Raw genomic sequence first — 24,312 nt, 5'->3', positions numbered from 1 at the left:
CCGTCGGAGCCGAGCCCGAGCTAGCCAAAGACCAGTTTGCTACCTCCCTGTGTGAAGGCAAGCCCCGGAGCATGATTTCCTACCTTTAAATACTTGCAATACAATTGATTGCTTTGATTGCACATTTACATTCTAGGAGTTGATTGAAACCGTAGATGCATGAATATAGTACCATTGATCTGAACACTAGTATGTTAAGTCGAGTAGTTGCGATGCTTAATAGGACTCGGTAAAAGTCGAGTGATTTCCTGTCACTCGCGAATTATAGGAGTTGATTGCTTTACTTATGTTGCAACTATAAGGACGATGGACGGGGCCGGACTTATGTTCGGTACTCGGTGGCTTGCCCTGTCTGTCTATATGAATTTAAACTAAGGTTGAGATGTGATAGTGTTCGTGATCAAGTGATTGAAAGTACTAATCTCATACCTAGTATGGGATGAGGAAGCCTAGTACCTGATTGAACCGGAACGTGAGCGGATCGTTTCACTATCTCTGGAACTGAGTTCCCTTGCGGCCGTATGTGGTGACAAGTGCGGTCATAGAACGGCAGAGGTCGGGTCTATGGAGCCTTGTACCTAGGGAAGTGGGCTCGACACGGGTCTGGGAATTGATGGGGACGACCGACAAGTGAAGCGGCCCTTCACGGTGCGCGGATGTCGTGAGATTAGGTTTGCCATGCATGGTTATGAAAATTTGAATCGATTCGTCTGCCTCTCACAGTTTGGGACTGCTTGGTCGCTATGCTACACTGAGTAAGAATGAAAGAGGATGATGATCTAATATGGTTACCTGCACTAAATTGCTTGGAAACTATGTTTGTTTAGTCTAGTTGCTAACTTAGACTGGTATATGAACGTAGAATTTGTGGCTAAAATATTGGAAAGTAAGGATCTGCACTAGTCCCTTTTGGCAAAAACCAATCCCTCTAGCCAAAAAGCTTGCATGTGTAGGTATGGTGGAGTAGTACCACCAGTCGGTTAAATCTTGTTGAGCATAGTCGCTCAGCCTTGTTGTGGCATATCTCTTTCAGGTGATGTCGATGCCTCTAAGCTTGATGCAAGTGGCACTTGGCCTCCCCAGTTTCCTCCTGGTTGGACAGTTGAGTGGGATCCCTCCTCGTACGGCAAGGATCTGGATCATTGATGTCATGATCGGTTTCTTCATGATATCATGCAATGACGTTTAGCTTCCGCTCAGTTATTTCGATGATTGAGAACTCTGCAAACTTTGTTTGAATTTGGAACTTGAAGTTGTAATAATTTAATGCACTTGTTTAATTATGATGGTCTATTGTAATCTCTGGACCACTCACCTTTATGTGAGCTATGCTTTCTCAATCTGTGCTAACTGGTTTATCAGATGAAATCTGATGGACTACTGTAACGCCTGTAATATTTACCAACTCAAATCACTCGCTAAAAAACTCATTCTAAATTTTTTCCGACCGATGAGCTCCCGAGAATCTTTTCCTTCCCGCCAACCCCGCCGTCCCGGCACCCGACGTCGTCAACCCTCTAATTCCGTTCCCCGTAATTTTCGTCGCGTGCCCGTCAAATCCATCACGCGTGCCGGTCAAATCCCGCAACTTTCGTCGTCCCCCCCCCTTTTATTTTTCTTCCTCCTTTTCCCCCTCCTTTTTCCTTCTCTTTCTTTTCTCCTTTTCCCTTCTCCTTCTTCTTTCCCTTTCTCCCTACTTCCTTCTTCCTCTTTCCTCTCTCTCCTTCTTTTTTTTCCCGCCTCCCTTTTTCCTTGGCGCCTGGCCCCGGCACCTTCCTCCTGGCGCGCCCGCCCACTCCCCGCACCTGCGCGCCCCGAGGTACCCTCACGCCTGCCGGGCCGCGCGCCGCGCCGGGCCACCCCGCACGCGCGCGCCCGCCCCGCGCTGCGCCCGCTCGCGCCTGCCGCACGCGCTGCGTCGCCGGCCGTCGGTCGCCGTCGTCCCACCACACGTCACGCCGGCCATCACCTCGGTGGACTCCCTGTGCTCCTCGCCGATCGGGCCACCACGCCATCCACGCGGACGTCCACTCCGGCACGCCGCCGGTCGTAAGTCCGACCACAATCATTACCTCCGACCTCCGCCTACCCTCCCGTCGCCTATAAAAAGGGGGCTGAGCCCCTGCCGCCTCCACACCACCACCGGCGCCGCTCTCCACCGCTCGTCCCCTCTTTTCCACCACCCACGCGCCGCCGCCACCTCCTAGTCCACCGCCGGCGCCCCCTTCCCCATTGCTAGCCGGCCAAGGTGAGGGCCAAAATGGGTCCCCCACACTCTCCTCCCCCTTCTCCACCACTTGGCCTCGCCGCCAGCAAGCTAGGCCAGCTAGCCCGCCGTCGGCCATCCCCTCCTCCATCTCCTGTACCGAACCAAGGAAGAAGAAGGGGGAAAATCCCCTTCCATTTCGATCTACCCATCTTCTTTCTTCTAATTACAAACCAGCCCTCCCACCTTCCAGAAATAATTACAAATGGGTCCCTGGTTCTCGTAGTTTAGTCCTAAAACCTTGTTTTAAGCCCCTAACACTCCTTTAACTCGTCATTTCATGCGCCAAACTTCCTCCAATTGATCCCAAATTTGACCACGGCCTCCTCCCATATACTTCCGCTGAGGCATACCCAAATTTCATGAAAATACTCCTCCCACCTATTTTCTGTTCGCATTCTCTGTTCGGAGCTCGACGGGTAAAATCTTATTTCTTTTTATTTATTGTGTGCTCGTTTGTGTGTGCCGTAGATCACGGAGTACCCGAGGAGGAGCATGAGGAGGAGTTCGATTGCGAGCCCAAGCCCGAGGACCCGTACCGCGAGCAGGAGCTCCCGGAGGGCTTTGAGAACGGCAAGTCCAATCCCACCCTTTGATGCATATTTAATAGCTAGTTTTTCAAACACAACCTATTGGCCTGATTTATAAAATGCATATTTTTTTATTGCAAGACATGGTTGGATAGCCACCCCTTAATTGTCCTGATTATTCCTTGTTGTCCTATATTCGTCTCTAAATATGACTCGCTCTGTTTAGATGATACTTATTGCTAGAATGCTTAGGACCTTGTTACCCGAATTCAATCATGACTTCAATGGTTATTTAGTGAATAAATGTGTGAGTGTTTTCAAATGAGAAAAATGGGTTTTCGGGTGTAAAGAGAGAGAATGCACAAATGAGATGGATGGGTGTTTCTTATGTGAAATACCAAATTGTTGGGTTCGTACCTTAGTGGTTGGGCAAGGTTGGGAGTTATCCATCTTATCATGGTTAAGGACCGAGTTGATGTGTCATCTTACCTAATTCAACCATCGTGCAACCACTCGACCGTTGTATGGGCAACAGCTTAGCATAAATCCCACTAGCTAAATTGCTAGTCTTCAGGTGAGCTGGTGAGCAATGGGAGCCCATGGAAAAGGGGTAAGATCTTTGTGACTTAGGTCTCGGTTGCAGCCTCGTGGATAGGTCGTTAATCCCTTGGGTGCATCCGTGTTGACTAGTCAGTCTTGGTTAAGATGGGTAATGGCTTTGTTAGGATCCGCACCGGCACTAAGGTGATCGTGCTGCGATACCCTACTTGTGGAAAAAAAGTACAACCTCTGCAGAGTTAAAACCTATCTGGGTAGTCGTGTCCACGGCATTGGACGAGTTACAGCTTGGTCACATAACTAGCATTTGGAGATGGTTGGTTTTTATGGCGTGTGTTGGACTTTGGAAGTGTCCGGCAGTTGTGCCGTGGGCTACGGCGGACGGGGAGTCCGGTAGCAATAAAACTTGGATCCTTTGTGTAGGATCAACCCCACTTAATGTTTCGGTTACTAAAGAAAATGCCTTGTGAAAACTCTTTTGGAAATGAACCCTTGCATGTGTTAAAAATCTAGCTTTATGCCAAAAGAACCTTAACCTTATCCTTGTTATATCCTGTGCATATTCTTGTTGTATCCCCCTCCGTGGATGGGGTTGTACTTGTTGAGTACCTTCGTACTCACCCCTGTTTTGTTGCTTCAGAGGAGGACCCAGACTACGTCACCAAGGATCTCGAGTAAGAGGTTGCGTCTGCACCCAACGCTGCCTGTGGTGTTGACTTTTTGTAGGATGCTTCTGCTGACGCATAGTTCCGATTGCAGCCCAGAGTCCAACTGGACTGCAACTTAGATTTGCATTGTTATCGCTTTAGTTTTACTTTGGGTGTGGCTTGCCCGCCCGCTCCTTTGGGAGTTGTATGGTTTCTGAACTATCTATTGAATAAATGTGTTGTCAGCCTCCTGGGATTGATAATTGGATCACATTTAGTCTCTACTTATGTGGGGATGCTTCAACTATCGGGTTAACTTGATTAAAGTACATGATCGCGTGTTAGGCGACTTAAGTGTGCTTTAGTTCAGTTAATTTGGGTGGTTCTACCACAAATACCCTACGTCCTGCGCTCGAGGTTGTATTCTCAGCATATAGCATATCGAATGTGGTTGGGTTTTTGAGGGGGGTCCCCTGCCACCCCTTATATAGTCAGGGGCAGGGTTACATATTAGATTCGATCTAATCCTAACAGGTTACAAGGAAATATACTACCTTTCGGTACAAGTTATGTCTTTACATATTTAAACATCCCTATCTGTAACTATATCTCTTAGTGCTGATCTTTCATCTTGATCCGTATGCCTATCCTGAGTTCCCCTCGTATGGGCTGTGGTACCCCCTTCGGAGGGCGGCTAGGCCCATCCAAGTGGTACTCGGGGGTTATATCCTCCATAGTACAGATCAACAGAGTAATAATCCCCAAATAAGTACTTAGGGGCTATGACCACGGATACTTACAAGCTTTGGGGGCGTAAGGCACTGAATTCCCATACAATAGTCGGGATTTCGCCCACGTTCTTGAACATTCGTCCAAGCCTAACCATGACTTCATCTACGCTGATGTCAGATGAGGAGAACTTGGATGGATCATCAAGGCTGGTGTACTCATAGCCGTAGTGGTATCGCTGCTGCAAAGGTTGGATGTGATGCTTCATGAAACTGAATGATACTCCAATTCCAGTGAGCTCTTCTTGCTTCAACTTGGAAATCCTGTCGATGAGCTCAGGTATTTGGAGACAATCTCCGTGCTTTGGTTCATCAAGCCACTGGTTATCCCAAGAAGGTTAGTGGCCTGTCAGTCTGGGTAGTTTCGGATTATGATTGCCAATGTAGCACCAGTTCTCTTTCCACCCCGCATTGGAATCCATCAATTCGTAGTCCAGATATTGACTACTCATTGTCTCCCGCATTTGGATTTCGGCGCCTCCGACCAAAAGTATGTGCTCCTTCAAGGGTTGTGGCTTGACACGGAAAAAATTCCAAAACAACTGAAAATGGGGCCTGATCCCTAGAAATACTTCACAAAAGTGCACAAAAATAGCAGTGTGGAAGATGCCATTGGGATTTAGATGGACCAACTCCAATTTATAATAATCAAGAAGGTCTCGGAAGAAATCACAGGCGAGCAATCTAAGATCTCGCTCGATAAAGTGAGGAAAGATTACCATCTCATTTCGATATGACTCCAACGGGCAAGCATCCCCGAGGGTAGATCTCCAATGAATGAAGCACTATTCTTGCAACAGCTTCGCGCGCGACAAGAGTCTTGATGTCTTCTTCGGTGATCTTTGATGGTTTCCAAGCGCATACGACATTGGTGGTGATCTTTGATGGTTTCCAAGCGCATACGACATTGGGTGGTACGATCTGGTCGGTCTTGCTGTACTTGGGCACCGGCAGTTTAGTTTCTTTTTTCTTGCCAGATCTCTTCTTCTTCTTGCCCTCGGCTGGGTTCGGGGTGCAACAATTTTCCTCTCAGTCCTTGATGTCATGGCTGTCTTCAGCCGCATATGCTCGAGGGCTGGGAGTGTGGGTGGGTGGGGGGGGGGGGACGGCGGTGCAAGACCTCAAAGATCAAGCAGTGGTGGCGGCGCTAGGGCTACAGTGCGGAAGTTGGAAGGGCAAATGCCAAGGGTAAAATGGAAGGGATAATTTCCTCCATTATTTATAATAGCAGCACAATAAAATTGTGCAAATGACTATTTTTTTATTTAAAGGATCCCAAAATTCAGGAGACTTGATTGGTGGTCACCCTTATTTCGGAAAAAATATGTGAATATTTTAAGAGATGGTCACATTCACCAAGTTTGACCCTTATACCCACCAAACTAGTTGGCTAAAGGCTCGGGGGCTGTGTGCCACGTGTCCATCGCCAAAAAAGTTTTTTCTCTAGATTTTAAGGGGAAAGTGATGCAAATTACAGATTGACCCTCAGTCTGATTCTTCGATTCAACCTAAGACTCGGGGGCTACTGCATATGGAATGTGACTTTCGTCGCACTTACATATAAAATTCAAGGTTGAAGATCACAACTTCAAGATAATTAGGGCTTGAGCACATTCTAGCCTCATGGCAGTTTTTGGGCACCTTTGAAGATCCAACCAGACGAAGTACTCGAAGAGCACCAAAAGTAGTCGGTGAAAGTCTACAAAAGTACTCGGAACTGCTACATTCGACTAAAAAGTAATCGGGAGCTTGTCGTACATACATCTATTGACCCACCAGAAGGTTTGGACAGTCCCAAATATAAGGTTGGACACCGATACGCATCTGACATGAAGACCATGGTACAGGATAGTCCCAACTTCCAGTAGAGCCATTTTCAAAGTTTTTTATATGAAATCTTTTTAAATCTGAATCCAAACACGGTTACTTGACCACTTTAACACATTTTACAAATCAAGTCCAAATTTGAATTCCTACACTTGATTTGTCTTGTTCCAATTTTACTTGTTCCAATTTGTCATGTGATCATGTCCGAAACCCCAACCCCAGCCAAGGACAATAGAGACTATTCCCACCAATTCCTACAATTTTCTGGAGGTGGAGTTTACATCATTAACCAAACATATTTATAGCTCCCTATTTTTCTGGAATTGGTGGAGTGGAGCTACAAAAAGGTGGAGTTGGTGGAGTGAAACCATTTTTCTCGGAGCAGAGTGGCCCCAAACATGCCCAAAGCTTCAAGATTGAGAAATACTCACTTCGTCCCAACTTACTATTCATTTTGACTTTTCTACATACATGCATCTTGCTATGGACCTAGACATAAGTATTTATCTTGGTGCATAGCATAAGGTATGTACCTAGAGAAGCCAAAATAAATAGTAATTTGGGATGGAGGGAGTAGTTACAAATCGATAGATAGGAATACCAAAAAGCCCTCACCCTAAGAGCAAGTACATTGCTACACGCCAACAGTCTTATAGGTCATCTCATGCAATGTCACGTAGGATTTTTGATGATGTGGAGGAGAGAGAGTGAGGAGACAGAAAGAAGTTGTTGTTTTGCGAAACAACCGCCTCATGAGCTAAATTTTAGTAACAACTAGTGTACGAGTTGTTGTTGCCATCCAACTCATAATATTTCTTTTTTTATATGCACAAATTATAGAATTATATAGTTCTACAAGACAACTTATAAAACAACCCATCATACGTGTTGTCTGCTGAGTCGTCTCAAGATGATATGTCAATGCATGAGATCGACTATTAGACAACACCAATGTATTTGCCTTAAGGCCTGGCCCGTCAAGTCCGCGGTATAGTATTAGGGATGAAAGTGGTACGGATATTATCCATGCGATCGTCTACCCGAGAGGTTCAGACATCCAAATGGTAAGTTTGTATCTGAATCCAAACATTCAATATCCGTACCGTATCCAAATCCGGACACTCAAAGTTGCATTTCTAAAATTCAAATAGGATGAATATCCATATTTCACAAATCTCGTTACTATTCATATCCGAGTTCGATAAAAAAAAAAACTAAATCTGCGTATATCTGACCTTAATAAACCATCCTCCCTCCGCGGAAAGCCTACTCCCCCTCTTTTCCCCGGCCTCTTTTCCTGCATCACCACCGCGGGCCAGTCTTTCCCCGATCGCTACACTCCGATGCTCCCTCCTCCGCGGCCTACCCCTTCCTAATCGCGTCGTTGCCGCCGCCGCCGCCGCTGCGAGGCGGCCGCTGCCCTTTTCCGCTCGCTTTGTATGGAAACGCGCAGCCGCAAGCGGGCTGAGGCCTCCTCTTCTTGCGCGACCTCCTCGTCCCGCTCCTCGAAGCGCTCGCGTCCCAACCCTAACCCTAACCCCCCCGCAAACACTGCCGCCAAGCCCGCGCCGGCGCCACCACGGACCCGCCGCTCCGCCGCTGCCAACCCCCTCCCCGCGATGGACTCCTCGGGCGACAACAATCCCAACCCCAACCTGCTGCCGCGACGCCGCGGCCGCTCCTCCAACGCAGATAAAGGTAAGGAGCAGCAGCAGCCGGAGCCCTCTGAGAGCTCCCGAGTGCGTGAGGCCGAGCGGCTACTGGGCTTAGGTTTCAAGGGCACTGAGGACGACGACGACGCCGGATTCGGTGCTGGTGCCATCCCCCACAGCCTGACCTCAGCGAGCACTGCTCTCCAGGGGCTGCTTAGGAAGCTGGGCGCTGGCCTGGATGACATCCTTCCTTCGTCGGCCCTGTCAGCCGCAGCTGCGTCATCATCATCAGCATCCGGACAGTTGGGTGGGAGGTTGAAGAAGGTACTTGTGGGGCTGCGTGCGGATGGGGAGGACGGGCGGCAGGTGGAGGCACTGACACAACTCTGTGAGATGCTGTCCATTGGCACAGAAGAATCACTCAGAGCATTCTCGGTGGACTCGTTTGTCCCTGTCCTGGTTGGGCTGCTCAATCACGAGAGCAACCCAGACATCATGCTGCTTGCTGCACGTGCCCTAACTCACCTCTGTGATGTGCTTCCATCTTCCTGCTCTGCTGTTGTGCATTATGGTGCTGTGCCCTGCTTTTGCGCCCGGCTTCTCACCATTGAATACATGGACTTGGCGGAGCAGGTACGCTTTACTTTAATACATTGCTTTAGTATGCTGCCCATTTATCATTTTGCTAGATCCCTTTCTTTTAGCATGCTTTTGTTGTTTATGCTTCCTATGTTGGTGTGTAAATAGGAAAAACATTGCCTAGCCTTCCATTTGTTTCCTTCATGGTTTGTGAGAGTTTGGGATTGCTGATGGTTGGATAATATATGTTTTCCCATATGAGTGATAGAATGCAAAAATGAGGAAGTAAGCAGCATAAGCTTGCTCACAGGTACATCTTGTTCTTTAGAGTTGTACCGACTCTCTGTTTATTTTCTGTTTCTGTGCCACCCTGTCTTGAGTAATCCTGTCTCTTGTGCACAAGTGGGAGTGGTCGATTCAATCCTACATCAGGGGTTTGAACTATGTATTAGTATTATCCAATGCTTTGCGACCTGACAGTTTCAACTCGTGCTAGCCATGCTTGCTTAGATTTTCCCCTCATCAAAAGCAGTTTTCAGCATTGATCCTCAAAACACCCATTATATTTAACTGATCTTTTGTGCCTATATGATGAAGTTAGATAACTACCCATTATATTTAACTGATCTTTTGTGCTATATAATGAAAAGGCTAGATTGTTTATCTAAAACATTTCTATGTCATTGTCTGATATGCTGCTTACACTCTATGTTAATCCATCTTAATGCACTTTTGAAATTAAATGTTAGTGTCTGTGTACCATGATTCTAGCACCTCTCTATCTTGTTTTTATGTTATGGTCATCCATTAGCTTTTCTTTCTTGGGGTGCAATTGAAACTGGTGAAATTTATATTTGATACGAGCTCTTTGAAATAAACCATTTTCAACTCGTATTGGCTGTCAAATTTAGGTGGATTTAGACAATGGGTCATCAAAAAGTGTTACCTACCGAAGTTGAAGTGAGCTCTTTGAAATAAACCATTTCAACTCGTATTTGCTGTGGAATTTAGGTGGATTTAGACAACACTGTTTAAGCTTATCGTGAGAGCCCTCTTGATTTGGTAATCCGAGGAAAGGAGGCGGATGAAAAATGCCAGAAAAGGAAAAAGAAGTGGAAAGTAACAAATCAAATGAAGCAAGTAACCAGCCTCACTTCCGGCGATCTCCTCCATCTTCGGCGGCTTGTGGGCGGAGCGGCCGATGGCGGGTCGCCGTCGGGCGCGGCGGCGGCGGAGGTCGGCGGGGTTCGGGTTCGGGTTAGGGTTTGGGGGTTCGTGGTTGGGGAACCTTCCATGGCCGGCGGCCTTAGAGGGATGGTCATGGGTGGCGGCCGACCTGGCGGAGGAGGCGGGTTCGGGGTGGCGGAGGTGATCCGGCGAGGGTGGCGGCCGCTGGGCGGTGCAGGATGTCCGGTTGGGAAGGGTCTGGTGGCGGGGGCGAGGCATGGAGTGGTTAGGAAGGGTAGGGGCGCACGGCGGGGATGGGAGGCGGGTGGTGCGGTACGGCGGCGAGGTCGCTACCGACCATGGCTGGTGATGGAGGCGGTGGCGGGGGAGGGATGTGCGGGGAAGAAGGTGAAAAAGGGATGGGGATTGGGAGGTGGGAGGGGGAGGGGAGGGGGAGAGGAGGGCGGACCTCGCTGGCGGAGGAGATGATGCTGGTGAGGTGGCGGTTGGCCGCGGGGGCGGTGGCGCTGGCGGTCGGTGGAAGGCGCGGTCCTTCATTTTTTTTCCTCTGCGGGCGTGAGAGGATAAGGCTCGCGGGTGGGGCTGCGGGGGCCGGGGGCTCGAGCGAGCGTTATCGGGAGAGCCCTCTCCCCGTAGCTGCCTCCTTTAGACAATAGGTCATCAAAAAGTGTTACCTACCATTCAGGTGGATTAGTTCAGTTTATATAGTCTTATAATTCTTATATGATGCTTTTGATAAATCAGTATTCTTATTTCTACAGTTGTTTCTTATTTCTACTGTTGTTGGAGTCCCTAGAAATGATGTTCTTATTTTAAGTACTATATGCATATAGATGCATACATATGCATCAGTTTCACATTTGCATCCGTGCTCTTGATGGTGGAACTAACATATATAATATGTTTTTTTTTCTTTTGTTTAGTCTTTGCAAGCTCTTAAGAAAATATCCCTGGAGCATCCAACTGCCTGCTTGCGGGCTGGTGCGCTAATGGCAGTTCTATCATACCTTGACTTTTTCTCCACAGGTGTTCAGGTAATCACTTTATGCTTTCTGCTTATTCTAGACTTTTGGCATCACAAAAATTATGTTAGCTCATGTGTACTACTCCCTCCGTCCAAATTACTATTTGTTTTGGCTTTTCTAGATACATAACTTTTAATATGTATCTTGACATAGTATATATCTAGGTGCATATCAAGAGTTATGTACCTAGAAAATCCAAAACGAATAGTAATTTGGGACGGAGGGAGTAGTCTAGTACTCTAGTTTCTTTTACCCCATTTGTTATAACAATTTTGTTTTATCTGGTAGCTACTTTTGCATTGTTTCCTTTTACTCTGTGACAGATGAACTGTGCTACTATTACTATTATTTACTTTTACTAACTGTTGTTTTTATTGAAATCTTTTCAGAGAGTTGCATTATCTACAGCTGCTAATATGTGTAGGAAACTTCCTTCCGATGCATCCGATTTTGTAATGGAAGCGGTTCCACTTCTTACAAATCTACTGAACTACCATGATTCAAAAGTACCATTGCCATTCCAAATGCTGGTTTCCTTCATGACACCATCTATGTTTCATATGTTGATGTTTTGTTTTTGCCTATTCCAGGTACTGGAGCATGCTTCTGTCTGCCTTACCCATATCGTGGAAGCTTTTTCATCATCCCCAGAAAAATTGGATGAGTTATGCAATCATGGATTGGTTGCACAAGCTGCTAGCCTAATATCTGTTAGCAACTCAGCAGGACAGGCATCCTTGAGTACATCGACATATACGGTACACTTTTTTTTCCTTTCTGGTACATTTATTCATTCTGAATTTGCCAAAGTTATGCCATGCTTTCTTACAGGGTGTGATTCGTCTTCTCTCAATATGCGCAAGCGGATCACCATTGGCATCTAAAACACTTCTCCTCCTTGGAATTAGTGGTATACTTAAAGATGTCCTTTCAGGCTCTGGGTTGGTTGCTGGTACGACAGTAACCCCTACTTTAACAAGACCAGCTGATCAGGTGATTTTGACTTTCGATGGCCACTCTGATTATGTTTGGGTATCATTATGCTGACATTCCTTGTTTGTCTTAGCAAGCTATGTGGTAAATTAATGAAGCTATTTGAGCTTGTATTTCAGAGTTCAATAAGCTCTGTGCTTCAGATAGCACTCTTTAACCATTGACCCCCTCACCAAATCTCAGTTAGCACTCTTTAACCATTGTCCCCTCACAAAATCTCAACATCATACATGCACAAGGATAAAAAATGTCCCAACTCTAAAAGCATGACAATATTTACACCATAGATGGCACACAGTGTGTTTGGTTCAGCACTGTCGCCAGCCAAGCCAAATATTGGTCGTTGACTGTGGCTAGGTAGTTTGCTTGGATGCCTGCCAAGATTTGGCTGGTCCTCAATGCCCTGCCCAGGCTCAGTTGATTTTTGTATCCTGCTCCGGCCAAATCGTGGGCAGCCAGATCGTCAACCAAAATTTGGCCGGCCGATGCTTTGCACGGCAAGTGAGGGGCAGCATCAAAACAGCCCCACAGTCCCAAAGCATGTATATCCCTCAATACCACCATCTGGCCATCTCTGCCCTCATGGTGGGCTTACTCGTGGGAGGAGTGCCTAACGTGATTCATGTGTCCGAATGTTTTTTTGCCGTGTTGATGCGTATTGCAGTGTCGACTCGCACCTGACCTGGCCAGACACACATCTGATATGTCGATGAGAGAGAGAGAGAGATAGGCGTGCAGGTAAGGGAGAGATAAAAGGTCATGCGCATGAGCCAGGAGGGAGAAGGGGGGTGAAGACAATGACGGGATGTGATAGGGGTGTAGAAGTAGAGAGAGAAGTGGTTTGACAGCTGGTGTTGGGACCGCCATGCACAAGTCTGCAGCTTTTTCTGTAGTGCTGGGGACTTATCCTTGGGAAAAGAACTTAACGAGATCTTCTGTGGCCTTCCAGCTTGTGTTGTAGGTTTTAGTTTAGACTATACTTGGTAACAGAAGGGCTAAATACTATTTTAGAACTTTTAAAAATATTTGTTATGTATACAAATCCCTGAATCCTAATTTTCTGAACTTGCCAAGTCAGACATCTGCACCCGTGTTGGATTCCGACTCCTGTGTTCCTGTTAAGACAGAATGACACTGTAACAAGTGTCATCACAGAAAAAAAAATATTTGAGTATATGAAAACTTTGTGTTTCTAATTAATGTGATGAAATGAAACCAAACAGTCCAATAACATGTGTTTCTAATAAACTATGCAATTTTTTTTATTCACAACTAAGATTATACTTTCAGTTTTGTAGTCAATGTACCTCTATTTTTGTGTCTTTGCTTTTATCTTAAAAATGGAAACATACTAATACTAGTTCCCATATTGAGCACATTTGAACTTTATATTATCCTATGTTTCTACTGTTGTTACCTATTCTGATGTTAGGACAATGTATATTCGTATGTTAACTTCTCATCTTTATGAAATTTTAGTAGGCATCATAACTTGTAGAACTACCAACTTTCTGGTAGTGGTTACAGCCTATCATGCACATGATTCCGTACGGAATTATGCTAATGTGTTTCTTTTTGGGTATTACACAGATTATTGAGATCGTGAAGCTTGCAGATGAGTTGCTTCCTCCACTACCTGTTGGAACCATTTCATTACCTATGTATTCTGATGTTCACATGAAAGGTTCTTCTGTAAAGAAATCCACCTGTAGTAAGCAGGGTGAACCTGGTTCAATAGAAAATGAATTATCAGGTCGGGAGAAGTTATTGCGTGATCAGCCTGAACTCCTGCATCAGTTTGGTATGGATTTGTTACCTATCATGACACAGGTTGGTCCCTTTCTTATTAGTCTTGTATTTGATGTAGGTAATGCTAATGTTGATGTGCTATTACGGGACATTGTTGCTATCGTGTTGATTGATACTTAAGGACTTCTGTACCTTAACCAGGTGTATGGCTCTAGCGTAAGTGGATCAGTACGCCATAAATGCTTATCTGTCATTGGGAAATTAATGTACTATAGCTCAGCCGAGATGATCCAATCTCTCCTTAGCACAACAAACATTTCCAGGTGCTAACACAACTTTTTGAAGGTCTTCCATTGAGTGATCTCATGTTGCTAGCAATTGTTTTATCATATGGATTCCAAATATTTCTAGAAGCCACTGACTTTTGTATTAACTGTTACAGCTTTTTAGCTGGCATTTTAGGTTGGAAAGATCCACAAGTGCTGATCCCTGCTCTTCAGATAGCAGAAGTTCTAATGGAAAAGCTTCCAGAGATATTTTTAAAAATGTTTGTGCGGGAAGGCGTTGTTCATGCTGTAGAGTTACTTATATGCCCAGAGTTCTCTGGTCAGGTCACTCCTCAAATGTCACAGCTGGACAATCATGTCGATTCCATTACATCTTCTTGTTCTAGGCGCAACCGCTGTCGGAATAATGCTGTGAATACTGAAAACAACTTGCCTGATGAACCAAAAGGTTCCCATTCTGTGATTGCCAATGCGCTACTAAGCACAACTGAGGTTCAAAATAATGATCTTTGTGCTTTAGTTAGTAATCTTGCAAAGTCATTTAAAGATAAGTATTTCCCTTCAGAGCCTGGCTCAACTGACATTTCGGTGACTGATGACCTCCTTAAACTGAGGGTGCTTTGTGCGAAACTGAATACAACAGCTGACACTATCAAAACAAAAGCTAAAGGAAAATCTAAGGCTACAATGGGCAATAGTTTTGATGTCATATGCAATGTTGAAGACCAGTTGGATAGTATAATTGCTGAAATGTTATCTGAGCTTAGCAAAGGGGATGGTGTTTCGACATTTGAGTTTATTGGAAGTGGAGTTGTTACAGCATTGCTAAACTATCTGTCATGTGGGTCATTTGGGAGGGAAAAGGTGCCTGAAGCAAACTTACCAAATTTGCGTCATCAGGCAGTGAGGCGATATAAGGCATTTATATCTGTTGCCCTTCCAAATTATGAAGATGGGAATAGAACTCCTATGGCATTGCTAGTTCAGAAACTGCAAGGTGCACTCTCTTCATTGGAGCATTTTCCAGTTGTGCTTAGCCATTCTGGAAGGGTACAAACTTTGGGAGGATCGCGTCTGGTGACTGGTTTAGGAACTCTTTCACAGCCCTTCAAGTTGCGCCTTTGTCGAGCGCCAGGTGAAAAGTCGCTTAAGGATTATTCATCCAATATTGTTCTTATCGACCCGTTGGCAAGTCTGGCAGCTGTTGAAGAATTCCTTTGGCCTAGAGTTCAGCGCACTGAGTCAGTCTCAAAACCTGTAGTGTCATCTGCAAATAACTCGGAATCTGGAGCAGCTATTTCCACAGCTGGGGCACTATCAATTCCTTCAGCAACTCAATCTGCACGTCGTGCCTCATTAAGGTCAAAGTCCTCAGCTGCCACTAGTGGTGCAATTAACAAGGATCATCAGGAGGGGAGCATAAATGCATTAAAAGGAAAAGGTAAAGCTGTTCTAAAATCGAGTTTGGATGAACCAAAAGGCCCACATACTAGGAATGCTGCACGCAGAAAAGCTGCTTCAGAGAATGATGTTGAACTGAAGCCATCAAATGGCCACAGCACGTTAGAGGTCAGATAATCGTGCATGCAGTCTTTTGCAATTTGCATAATATATCTATTGAATCCTCCAATGTGACCACTATTTTTAAGTTCAGCTTTAATTTCTCTAAGGAAAAAGTATATTTTACTCCCACCTATTTACTTTGTCCACTATTTCATTTGGTCCACTATTTCCCTAAGCAAAATTTAAGCGCACTTTACTCCCCCGAACTATTTCATTTGGTCCAATCTACCCCCTAATTAGATTCTTTTTTTTGTTTCTTCGTGTACAAGTTGAGTTTTAATTTCAGATTTTGCCAGTTGACTTATAACATGATGCTATGCGTTAGAAAAATACATTAGCATTTTTTTCATGATTACTTTTTGTACAGTTTTGTATATCTAAGATTAATTTCGTATTAAATATTCCTAAACTATGAAAATGAATATGAAAAATTCTTAGTATAATTTTTTGACAGATTTGTATTTGCTCACAAAATTTGAACTCAAAATTCAACTCATAAACGGAGAAACAATAAAGAGAAATCTAATTAGGGGGTAGACTGGACGAAATGAAATAGTTCAGGGGAGTAAAGTGAGTCTAAATTTTGTTCAGGGGGTTAAGTGGACAAAGTGGATAGGTGAGGGGAGTAAAATAGACTTTTTCCTTTCTCTAAATATGGGACACCTTGATTGCTGATGCTTTTAACAATGCTTTCCGATGTTTACTACTTAGGCTGCCATGATTTTTTGCACCTGATTAATATTGCTTGACTGCACTTGGTGTATTTAGTTAGATCAGTATTTTGTTTATGTAAGTAGAGGATTTCAAAGGTGTGCATGGATTAACAACGTTATTACTAAATACTAAAATGGATGGCAGTGGAAAATGTATAAACTGTGGTGTTTCTATTTACCTTGCATTTATATTATTATAGTTAAACAAGGAAAAAACTGAAGTGTTTTTATCAAAGAGTAACAAAGGTTAGAGTACCAAAATGCCTATTTCACTAAAATTTTAGAGTTTAAAATGATGTGTAAAGTTTGGCAGTGTACATTTTTGTACACCTCAAATAGTATGTTGAACTATGATGGATAGTCACAAATATGAAGTATCAATTTATTTCACTACTTTATTTTATATAGCTGGTACTTGTGCATTTCATTTTTAACTAGGTAAGCGAAGTTTTCAGGAAAAACACCCGTACAAAGTGTTATTTGGACTAGCTCATGCATGCTCCTTCACAAGTTCTATATCTAAATATTTGAAAATAAACAGATTGAGTGCCCTGTAATATTTGCATTATATATATTTATACTGCAGGATGAAGATCTTGATGCTTCTCCAGTTGAGATTGATGATGCTTTAATGATTGATGACGATGATGAGGATGTCTCACAGGATGAAGATGCCGATCATGAGGTGGTATTATCTTTTTCTTTTTGCTTATTACTAAGGTTTGGATTGAGTAGGCATGATTTGGATCTCAGTGAATTTTGTTAAAATCTTCAGGTTCTCCAAGGGTCTCGTCCTGCCTGTGTTCCTGAGAGAGTGCATGATGTAAGATTGGGAGATGCTGATGATTCGAGTGTCGTCTCATTGGCAAATAGTAATCAGGCACAGCCCTCATCTGGTTCCAGTACAAAAAATACTTCTAGCACAGGACTGGATGCTGCTGAATTTAGAAGTCCAAGCACATTTGGTTCACGGGGTGCAATGTCCTTTGCTGCAGCTGCAATGGCTGGATTAGGTAGTCGTGGTATTAGAGGTAGTCGAGATAGGAGTCGTGCAACTGAGCATTACAATAAATTGATATTTACAGCTGGTGGGAAGCAGCTTAACAAACATTTGACAGTATATCAAGCTGTACAACGGCAAGTAGTTCATGATGATGAAGATGTAGACCAGTTAGGTGGCTCTGATTTACCTGATGATGGTAACCACTTCTGGGGTGATGTATTTACTGTAACATATCAGAAGGCTGATTACGCAGTGGAGAAAGGGCCTGTGGGAGGTTCAGCTTCAGCGCCAAAATTTTCCCAGTCAGATTCTTGCAAACCATTATCTAGAAAACAGTGTACTTCCCTCCTTGATAGTATTTTGCAAGGAGAGCTTCCTTGTGATTTAGAGAAATCAAACCAAACCTACAACATCTTATCACTCTTACGTGTGTTGGAGGGCCTGAATCAGTTATCTCCTCGTCTGAGACTGCAGGCAACCTCCGATAATTTTGTGGAGGGAAAAGTTGCTACGCTAGATGGACTGTATGGTGTTGGAGCTAAGGTACCCCTGGAGGAGTTTGTCAACACTAAGATGACCCCAAAGCTTGCTCGGCAAATTCAGGATGTTCTTGCACTGTGTAGTGGCAGTTTACCATCTTGGTGTTATCAGCTGACAAAAGCTTGTCCTTTTCTGTTTCCTTTTGAAACACGAAGACAATACTTCTATTCCACAGCTTTTGGGTTATCTCGTGCACTGCATCGTCTTCAGCAACATCCGGGTGATAATAACAACACTGCCATTGAAAGAGAAATTCGGGTTGGTAGATTGCAACGCCAGAAAGTCCGTGTTTCTCGTAACCGTATCTTGGATTCAGCAGCTAAAGTTATGGAGATGTTCTCCAATCAGAAGGCTGTTCTAGAAGTTGAATACTTCGGTGAAGTTGGAACTGGACTTGGTCCAACTTCAGAGTTTTATACTCTCTTAAGCCATGACCTGCAAAGGGTTGACTTAGGATTATGGAGATCTCACTCTACAGGCAATTCTGGCACGCAAATTGATGGGAATGGATATCATTTAATAGGTATAAAGCATGAATCAGAATCACTTTTTGAGAGCAGGAATGTAGTACAAGCACACCTTGGTTTGTTTCCTCAGCCCTGGCCACCTAGTGCTGCTGCATTGGAAGGTAGCAAATTCTTCAAAGTCGTCGAGTATTTCCGATTAGTTGGTCGTGTGATGGCAAAAGCATTGCAAGATGGAAGGCTTCTTGACTTGCCTTTGTCGACAGCATTTTACAAACTATTACTTGGACAAGTAAGCATGAGAGCCTCCTTGAACCAGATTCATTTTACGTTTCCTGTTGAAAAATCTTTGTTTTGTGTTAGTACATTTTTAACTTTCTACGCCTTCTCCCTATTGACTTTGCCAAATTTGCTTCAATAGGAACTTGAATTGTATGATGTACTATCATTTGATACTGAGTTTGGAAAGATTTTGCAAGAGCTGCAAATTCTTGTTGCACGTAAGCGATTTCTGGAATCCTGCTGCAGTGATAGCCGAAAAATAGAAGAATTATGCTTCCGTGGTGCTCCTGTTGAAGACCTGTGTTTAGACTTCACTCTTCCAGGCTATCCTGATTATGTTCTAAAGGAAGGTGGAGAGAACGTGGTGGTAAGTGACAGTAGAGTTTAATGATCTCACCTGTTTACCTTTTACTTCCAGTGTTGCTGCAGATTAATGATATAGTTTTCCCTTTCTGTAGGTTGACATTTATAACTTAGAAGAATATATTTCTTTGGTTGTGGATGCTACTGTTAAGACTGGAATAATGCGGCAAGTAGAGGCAATGAAAGCAGGATTTAATCAGGTTTTCTTTATTTTGTGATTTGTTGGCAATTTCTGTAATCAGTGATTGTAGAACTAATTTGCATTCTTCTTTTCATAAAAAAATGTTTTGTTGTATATTTCTCATTTCAGGTATTCGACATATCATCACTCCAAATATTTTCTCCTCAAGAACTTGATTATCTGATTTGTGGTCGCCGTGAACTTTGGGAGGTATTGCTCGTGTCCTATCATTTTTCCACTGTAGTTATTTTGACTTGTTCTGAACAATGGCACATCATTCAGCCGGAAATACTGCTTGAACATATAAAATTCGACCACGGTTATACCTCTAAGAGTCCTGCAATTGTCAATGTAAGTTTCCCTGCTTGCTTCTTTGCAATTCATTTAAGTTGTGCAAGTTTATCTGGATGCTTCTGCTGTGGTGTCTTGCAGTTTCTTGAGATCATGGCAGAATTTACTCCTGAGCAGCAACATTCTTTCTGCCAATTTGTGACTGGTGCTCCTCGGCTTCCACCTGGTGGTTTGGCTGCCCTAAATCCTAAATTAACTATTGTTAGGAAGGTAAGTTGGCTATCTTTGTTAATATTTCTATTTATGCTTGACATGCCTGCCCACATATAATTGAAGTTTTGAATTTTGTTCGAATTCTAGCACTCTTCATCTGCAGCAAATACTACAAATGCAACTGGAGCAATAGAGTCTGCAGATGACGATTTGCCCAGTGTCATGACTTGTGCTAACTATCTTAAACTGCCACCTTACTCAACCAAGGTATGCTTCTTTCTGTTTTTTTTGGCAAATTGTGGTTCCATCTCCTGTGTTGTCTAAATCATGTATTCAAAACACGAGTCACTAAAGAACTACTTGACCTGTATCAGAACTGGTAACTAGGTATTCAAAACACGAGTCACTAAAGAACTACTTGACCTGTATCAGAACTGGTAACTAGGTTTTGATAGGAACCCGCTACGGTTGGTTCCCGATCTTTCGATGAGAGGGCGTGGGATAACTCGATTGTTGGATGGAGACGACGTTCACGGTCTGACTACAGCCTTCCAAGCTGTGCCTTAGTAACTGATACACCACCTTCAGTGGCTACCGCGATCTTGTGGGGCGTGTCACCCGGCCACTAGGGCACTCGTCCTGTAAGCAATCGAAGAACTAGCAAAAACAAGCATAACAAGTATTGAATTTACTAGATGTAGATGAAAATTTCAAATCCAATCTCAATATTGGTGGGGTTCCGAAGACAAGAAGACGGGCGGCTGATCCAACACGCAAGTAGCGAGAGCTAAACTTGATCTAAACAAAACCCCACTATTCTTGGTGGCGGCTAAGGGGTAATGAAGGTGCGAGGACGACCATCAGGGTGTTGGGGTTGTGCTCCAACCTTAGGACGCATTCCTAATGGACCCGACTTGATACACGGCCCATTGGACCAAAATAAGGCGACACAACACCTTTGAACAGAAAATCTCTTGGTAGTAATTTAGTCATAACAGATATAGACTTGAGTTCGGAACCATATGAAAATAGGCTTCATAAGGATTCCATGAAGTACTTGAACGCCCCAATCCGAGTCCGTACGCGACCGTGGTGACCATCGCAAGTTGGTGCTGTCCTGCAATCTGAATCCAGCCTGCGCGAATTCTTTTCCCTTTGTCTTCTCCCTGATTCGTAACCAAAATAAGAGTGCACGTGTCCCATGGTCTAAATATGATGGACAGGAATTCAAGAGTGCACTTACTTGATGATTAGTTCTCTTTGTCTTCTCCCTGATTCGTAACTAAAACAAGAGTGCACGTGTCCCATGGTCTAAATATGATGGACAGGAATTCAAGAGTGAACTTACTTGATGATTAAGTTGACGAGCACGGACGGGAGTAATGGGATCAGAAACTGGTACTTGTGTCGGCGTAGAAATTGGTATTTGTGTCGGCGTGGATGTATCATTGATGGTGATGTCCTCATCAGATTTTCTCTGGATAGTTTCAAATATGAAAGTTGAATGATGAGTCTTGGTAATGGCAAGCCAAAACTCTCGTTTCTCGGTGGCTGCCTTATGCTTCGGTGTAGGTCAGTGCTTGTGTTCCATCTTAATGCAATGATGTGCGGTTGTCCTGCTCATTCGATAAAAGAAAATGAAAGTTGAAACTTTTCCCTCCATCCTCCAATATATAATATTTAGGACAAACTACTTAGTTCATTTTTAAACTGGTTAGCTTGTCCAAATCTACATATATTCGAGAACAGCAGGAGTAAATTTTTAATGTGGTCAGCACCTTTCTGGTTTGGGGCTTCAAGCAGATCACCTCTCATAAGCTGGAATTATTATTTGGTGGTTTAAAATCAATATATTTCACATTTGTTTGAACTTACAGAATTTCCATTAATATAACTTGTACCAAAGCACATTGTTTTTCTTTAAAAATATTTCATTGATACACGGGCAAGTGTGCCCTCAAAGCTGGTTACCATCACCATCGGTCTGATTTGTGCGGTGTTCTTGGAACTTTTTGCAGGCTATCATGTTAAAGAAACTGCTTTATGCGATCAATGAAGGCCAAGGGTCATTTGATCTTTCGTAAGGCTCAAGACTAACATAGATATTGGTCTCCCTTGACATTTGCGACATTGCTAGCCAGAGTTAGTTTCAACCTGTCATGTAAGACATAGGTTAAAGTCAGCTCACCCCCAGAGTCCGCTGAGGTTTCGAGCCCGCATCTTTGGGTGTGCATGTCTATATTCTCTGATCACATCTGGTTGTATATTCCTGTGGATCTTTATAGTGAATAATAATAAATTCTTTTTGTTATAACCAAACTCCTTGGAATCTGTTTCTAAGCTGTAATACTTGGATTTGCGAGCTCTCGTGAGCTCATAGAGTGCATGATAGCTGGTTGTTACAGCGAATGATTATTTGGAAGGTACCTTCTCAACAATTTAGCTGGATTAATGGTGCAGGCCGTAGCTGGCGATTCTAAGTTTTTAACAACCATGTTTATTTTTTTATGGGTACTCCATTTCTTTATGTAGGATGCCCGACTGAAAATATCTCAAACCATTGTATGTTTTGACCTACAGTTAGCCAAATTATACATTGGAATTCTTAAAGTTATACCAATGAATTTGTATTTGATCTATGATATACCATGGTGGTTGATGGTTGTTGGCAATTTGGCATAGTGCAGCGCACGCTCGGTTGTGGGTGTCCTGGTGCCTGGGGCTTGTGTTGACCAGCCGGGGTCCATGGTGGGCTCATCCTTTTCCGACTTTGCGGGGTCTGCTGGATGGATATAGGTGCTTGGAAATTTGAATTATCCGAATTTATTTTTAACATGGATGTCAAATGGATGTATCTGAATTTGGGCTCATCCTTTTCCGACTTTGCGGGGTCCGCTTTTGCGGGGTCCGCTGGATGGATATAGGTGCTTGGAAATTTGAATTATCCGAATTTATTTTTAACATGGATGTCAAATGGATGTATCTGAATTTTCTTGGATGTGAGTGCCCTGGGGCTTGTGTTGACCAGCCGGGGTCCATGGTGGGCTCATCCTTTTCCGACTGCGGGGTTCGCTGGATGGATATGGATGTTTGGAAATTTGAATTATCCGTATTTGAATTCATTTTTAACATGGATGTCAAATGGATGTATTCGAATTTGCTCGGTTGTGGGTCTCCTGGTACTTGGGGCTTGTGTTGACCAGCCAGGTCCATGGTGGGCCCATCCTTTTCTGACTCTGCGAGGTCCGTTGGATGGATATGGGTGTTTGGAAATTTGAATTATTCGTATTCGAATTTATTTTTAACTTGATGTTAAATGGATGTATCCGAATTTAATTTAAAGTATTTTTCTCTATCCGATTATAGATATGTTCTAAGCCTGTCATAAGTCAAACAAGTTAGATTAAAATTTCTTTGCCACTAAAAAGCCCACAGCCCTGTGGCGGGCCCCCTCCCTCCCTGCATCTTCGATTCAAGATAATAATTTTGTAAGGTCTGCACCTCTCTGGATAGAGAGCCCACGTCGGAGAGAGAAACTGTCAACAGAGGATAGAAGACGTGCGCTAGCACACAGTTCCATGCTCGAGCGGGGCCATCTACGCATCTTCTCGGTGCCGAGCGGCCCAACGGGAGAACGGAGAGGGAATTTTTTTTATTTTTTTATTTTTTATTTTAGTATTTTGCAAAAACATATCTCCTAACAAAAAAATTACAAATCTATAATGCACCATCGTTTGAAACGGTGAAAGGCGACAGAATTTACCTTGGTATAAATTTAGAGCTTAAACTTGTGTTGATTATTTGACTACAAAGATGGTACCAAATGAAAATAGTTTAAACTATAAAGTTGTAAATCTCATCGAGAGCTACAATTTTTATATAAAAGTTATCTCTATCCGAGTTCATATAAAATTAGTTATGATTTTTGAATGTGCGCTGCCCAGTTTCAAATCTAAAATTTGAATTTTAAATTTGAAACTTGTGTCGATTATTTGAGGACCAAGTTGACATCAAATGAAAAAATTCTACAAAGTTGTAGATCTCGTTGAGATCTACAATTTTTATATAAAATTTATCTCCATCCGAGATCATATGAATTAGTTATGTATAGGAGGGAACAACCAACGGTAAGTTTGCTACAGTGTACTTTCCGCCATTTCTTTTGGTTATACCCATTTCAAACGGGTATAAATTTGTAATTTTTTTTATTAGAATATATATTTTTGCAAAATACTAAAATAAAAAATATAAAAATATAAAAATTTCATGGAGAGGAGGTTGGGAGGAGCTTGTCCCGCACCGCGAACATCAGTGCAGCCGCGGGCAGGGCGAGGAGCGTGGGCGAGCCTTGGCTCCACGGACATCGGCACCACCACGGTTGGGCGAGACGGGGTGGCCGCCACCGGTGTGGGTGGAGCCGGTCCCAAGCCATCAGCCTCGACCGTCGCCGGATCGTGGGGAGGACGCTCAAGCTCGGTTGCGCCGCGTGATGATTTTGCTGCTCCACCGAGCCGTGGCGCAGACACTGGGGCGGTCATCGAAGTGGAGGTAGGGACACGCGGCTCGCTGTCGTGCAGGTGGAGGAAGGACACGCAGTCATCGTCTAGTTG

At 43.8% G+C, this 24,312-nt stretch overlaps 1 protein-coding gene across 2 annotated transcripts; it reads left to right on the top strand.

Moving 5' to 3' along the window:
* Window positions 1–7,897: 7,897 nt before the first annotated feature.
* LOC101771552 (E3 ubiquitin-protein ligase UPL3) lies at window positions 7,898–22,316 on the top strand. 2 transcript variants are annotated; one of them, XR_002678609.1, is made up of 18 exons: window positions 7,898–8,901; window positions 10,959–11,069; window positions 11,450–11,566; window positions 11,651–11,818; window positions 11,892–12,053; window positions 13,644–13,883; window positions 14,004–14,125; window positions 14,245–15,658; window positions 16,952–17,050; window positions 17,141–18,664; window positions 18,794–19,021; window positions 19,113–19,217; window positions 19,328–19,408; window positions 19,481–19,549; window positions 19,631–19,759; window positions 19,850–19,969; window positions 21,031–21,274; window positions 21,721–22,124. XR_002678609.1 is itself a non-coding variant. In XM_012847689.2 (17 exons), the coding sequence occupies exons 1-17, from the start codon at window positions 8,056–8,058 to the stop codon at window positions 21,784–21,786; spliced, it is 5,601 nt and encodes a 1,866-aa protein (XP_012703143.1). In that variant the 5' UTR covers window positions 7,898–8,055; the 3' UTR covers window positions 21,787–22,316. The 2 variants fall into 2 exon arrangements, 1 of the variants encoding a protein (XP_012703143.1); XM_012847689.2 differs by lacking the exon at window positions 21,031–21,274 and having other exon boundaries at window positions 21,721–22,316.
* The last annotated feature ends 1,996 nt before the right edge of the window (window positions 22,317–24,312 follow it).

Source organism: Setaria italica, chromosome VII (assembly GCF_000263155.2).
Source record: "Setaria italica strain Yugu1 chromosome VII, Setaria_italica_v2.0, whole genome shotgun sequence".
NCBI classification, from domain to species: Eukaryota; Viridiplantae; Streptophyta; class Magnoliopsida; order Poales; family Poaceae; genus Setaria; species Setaria italica.
Note: the sequence above shows the minus strand (reverse complement) of the source record. Positions and strands in the feature narration are given on the sequence as shown.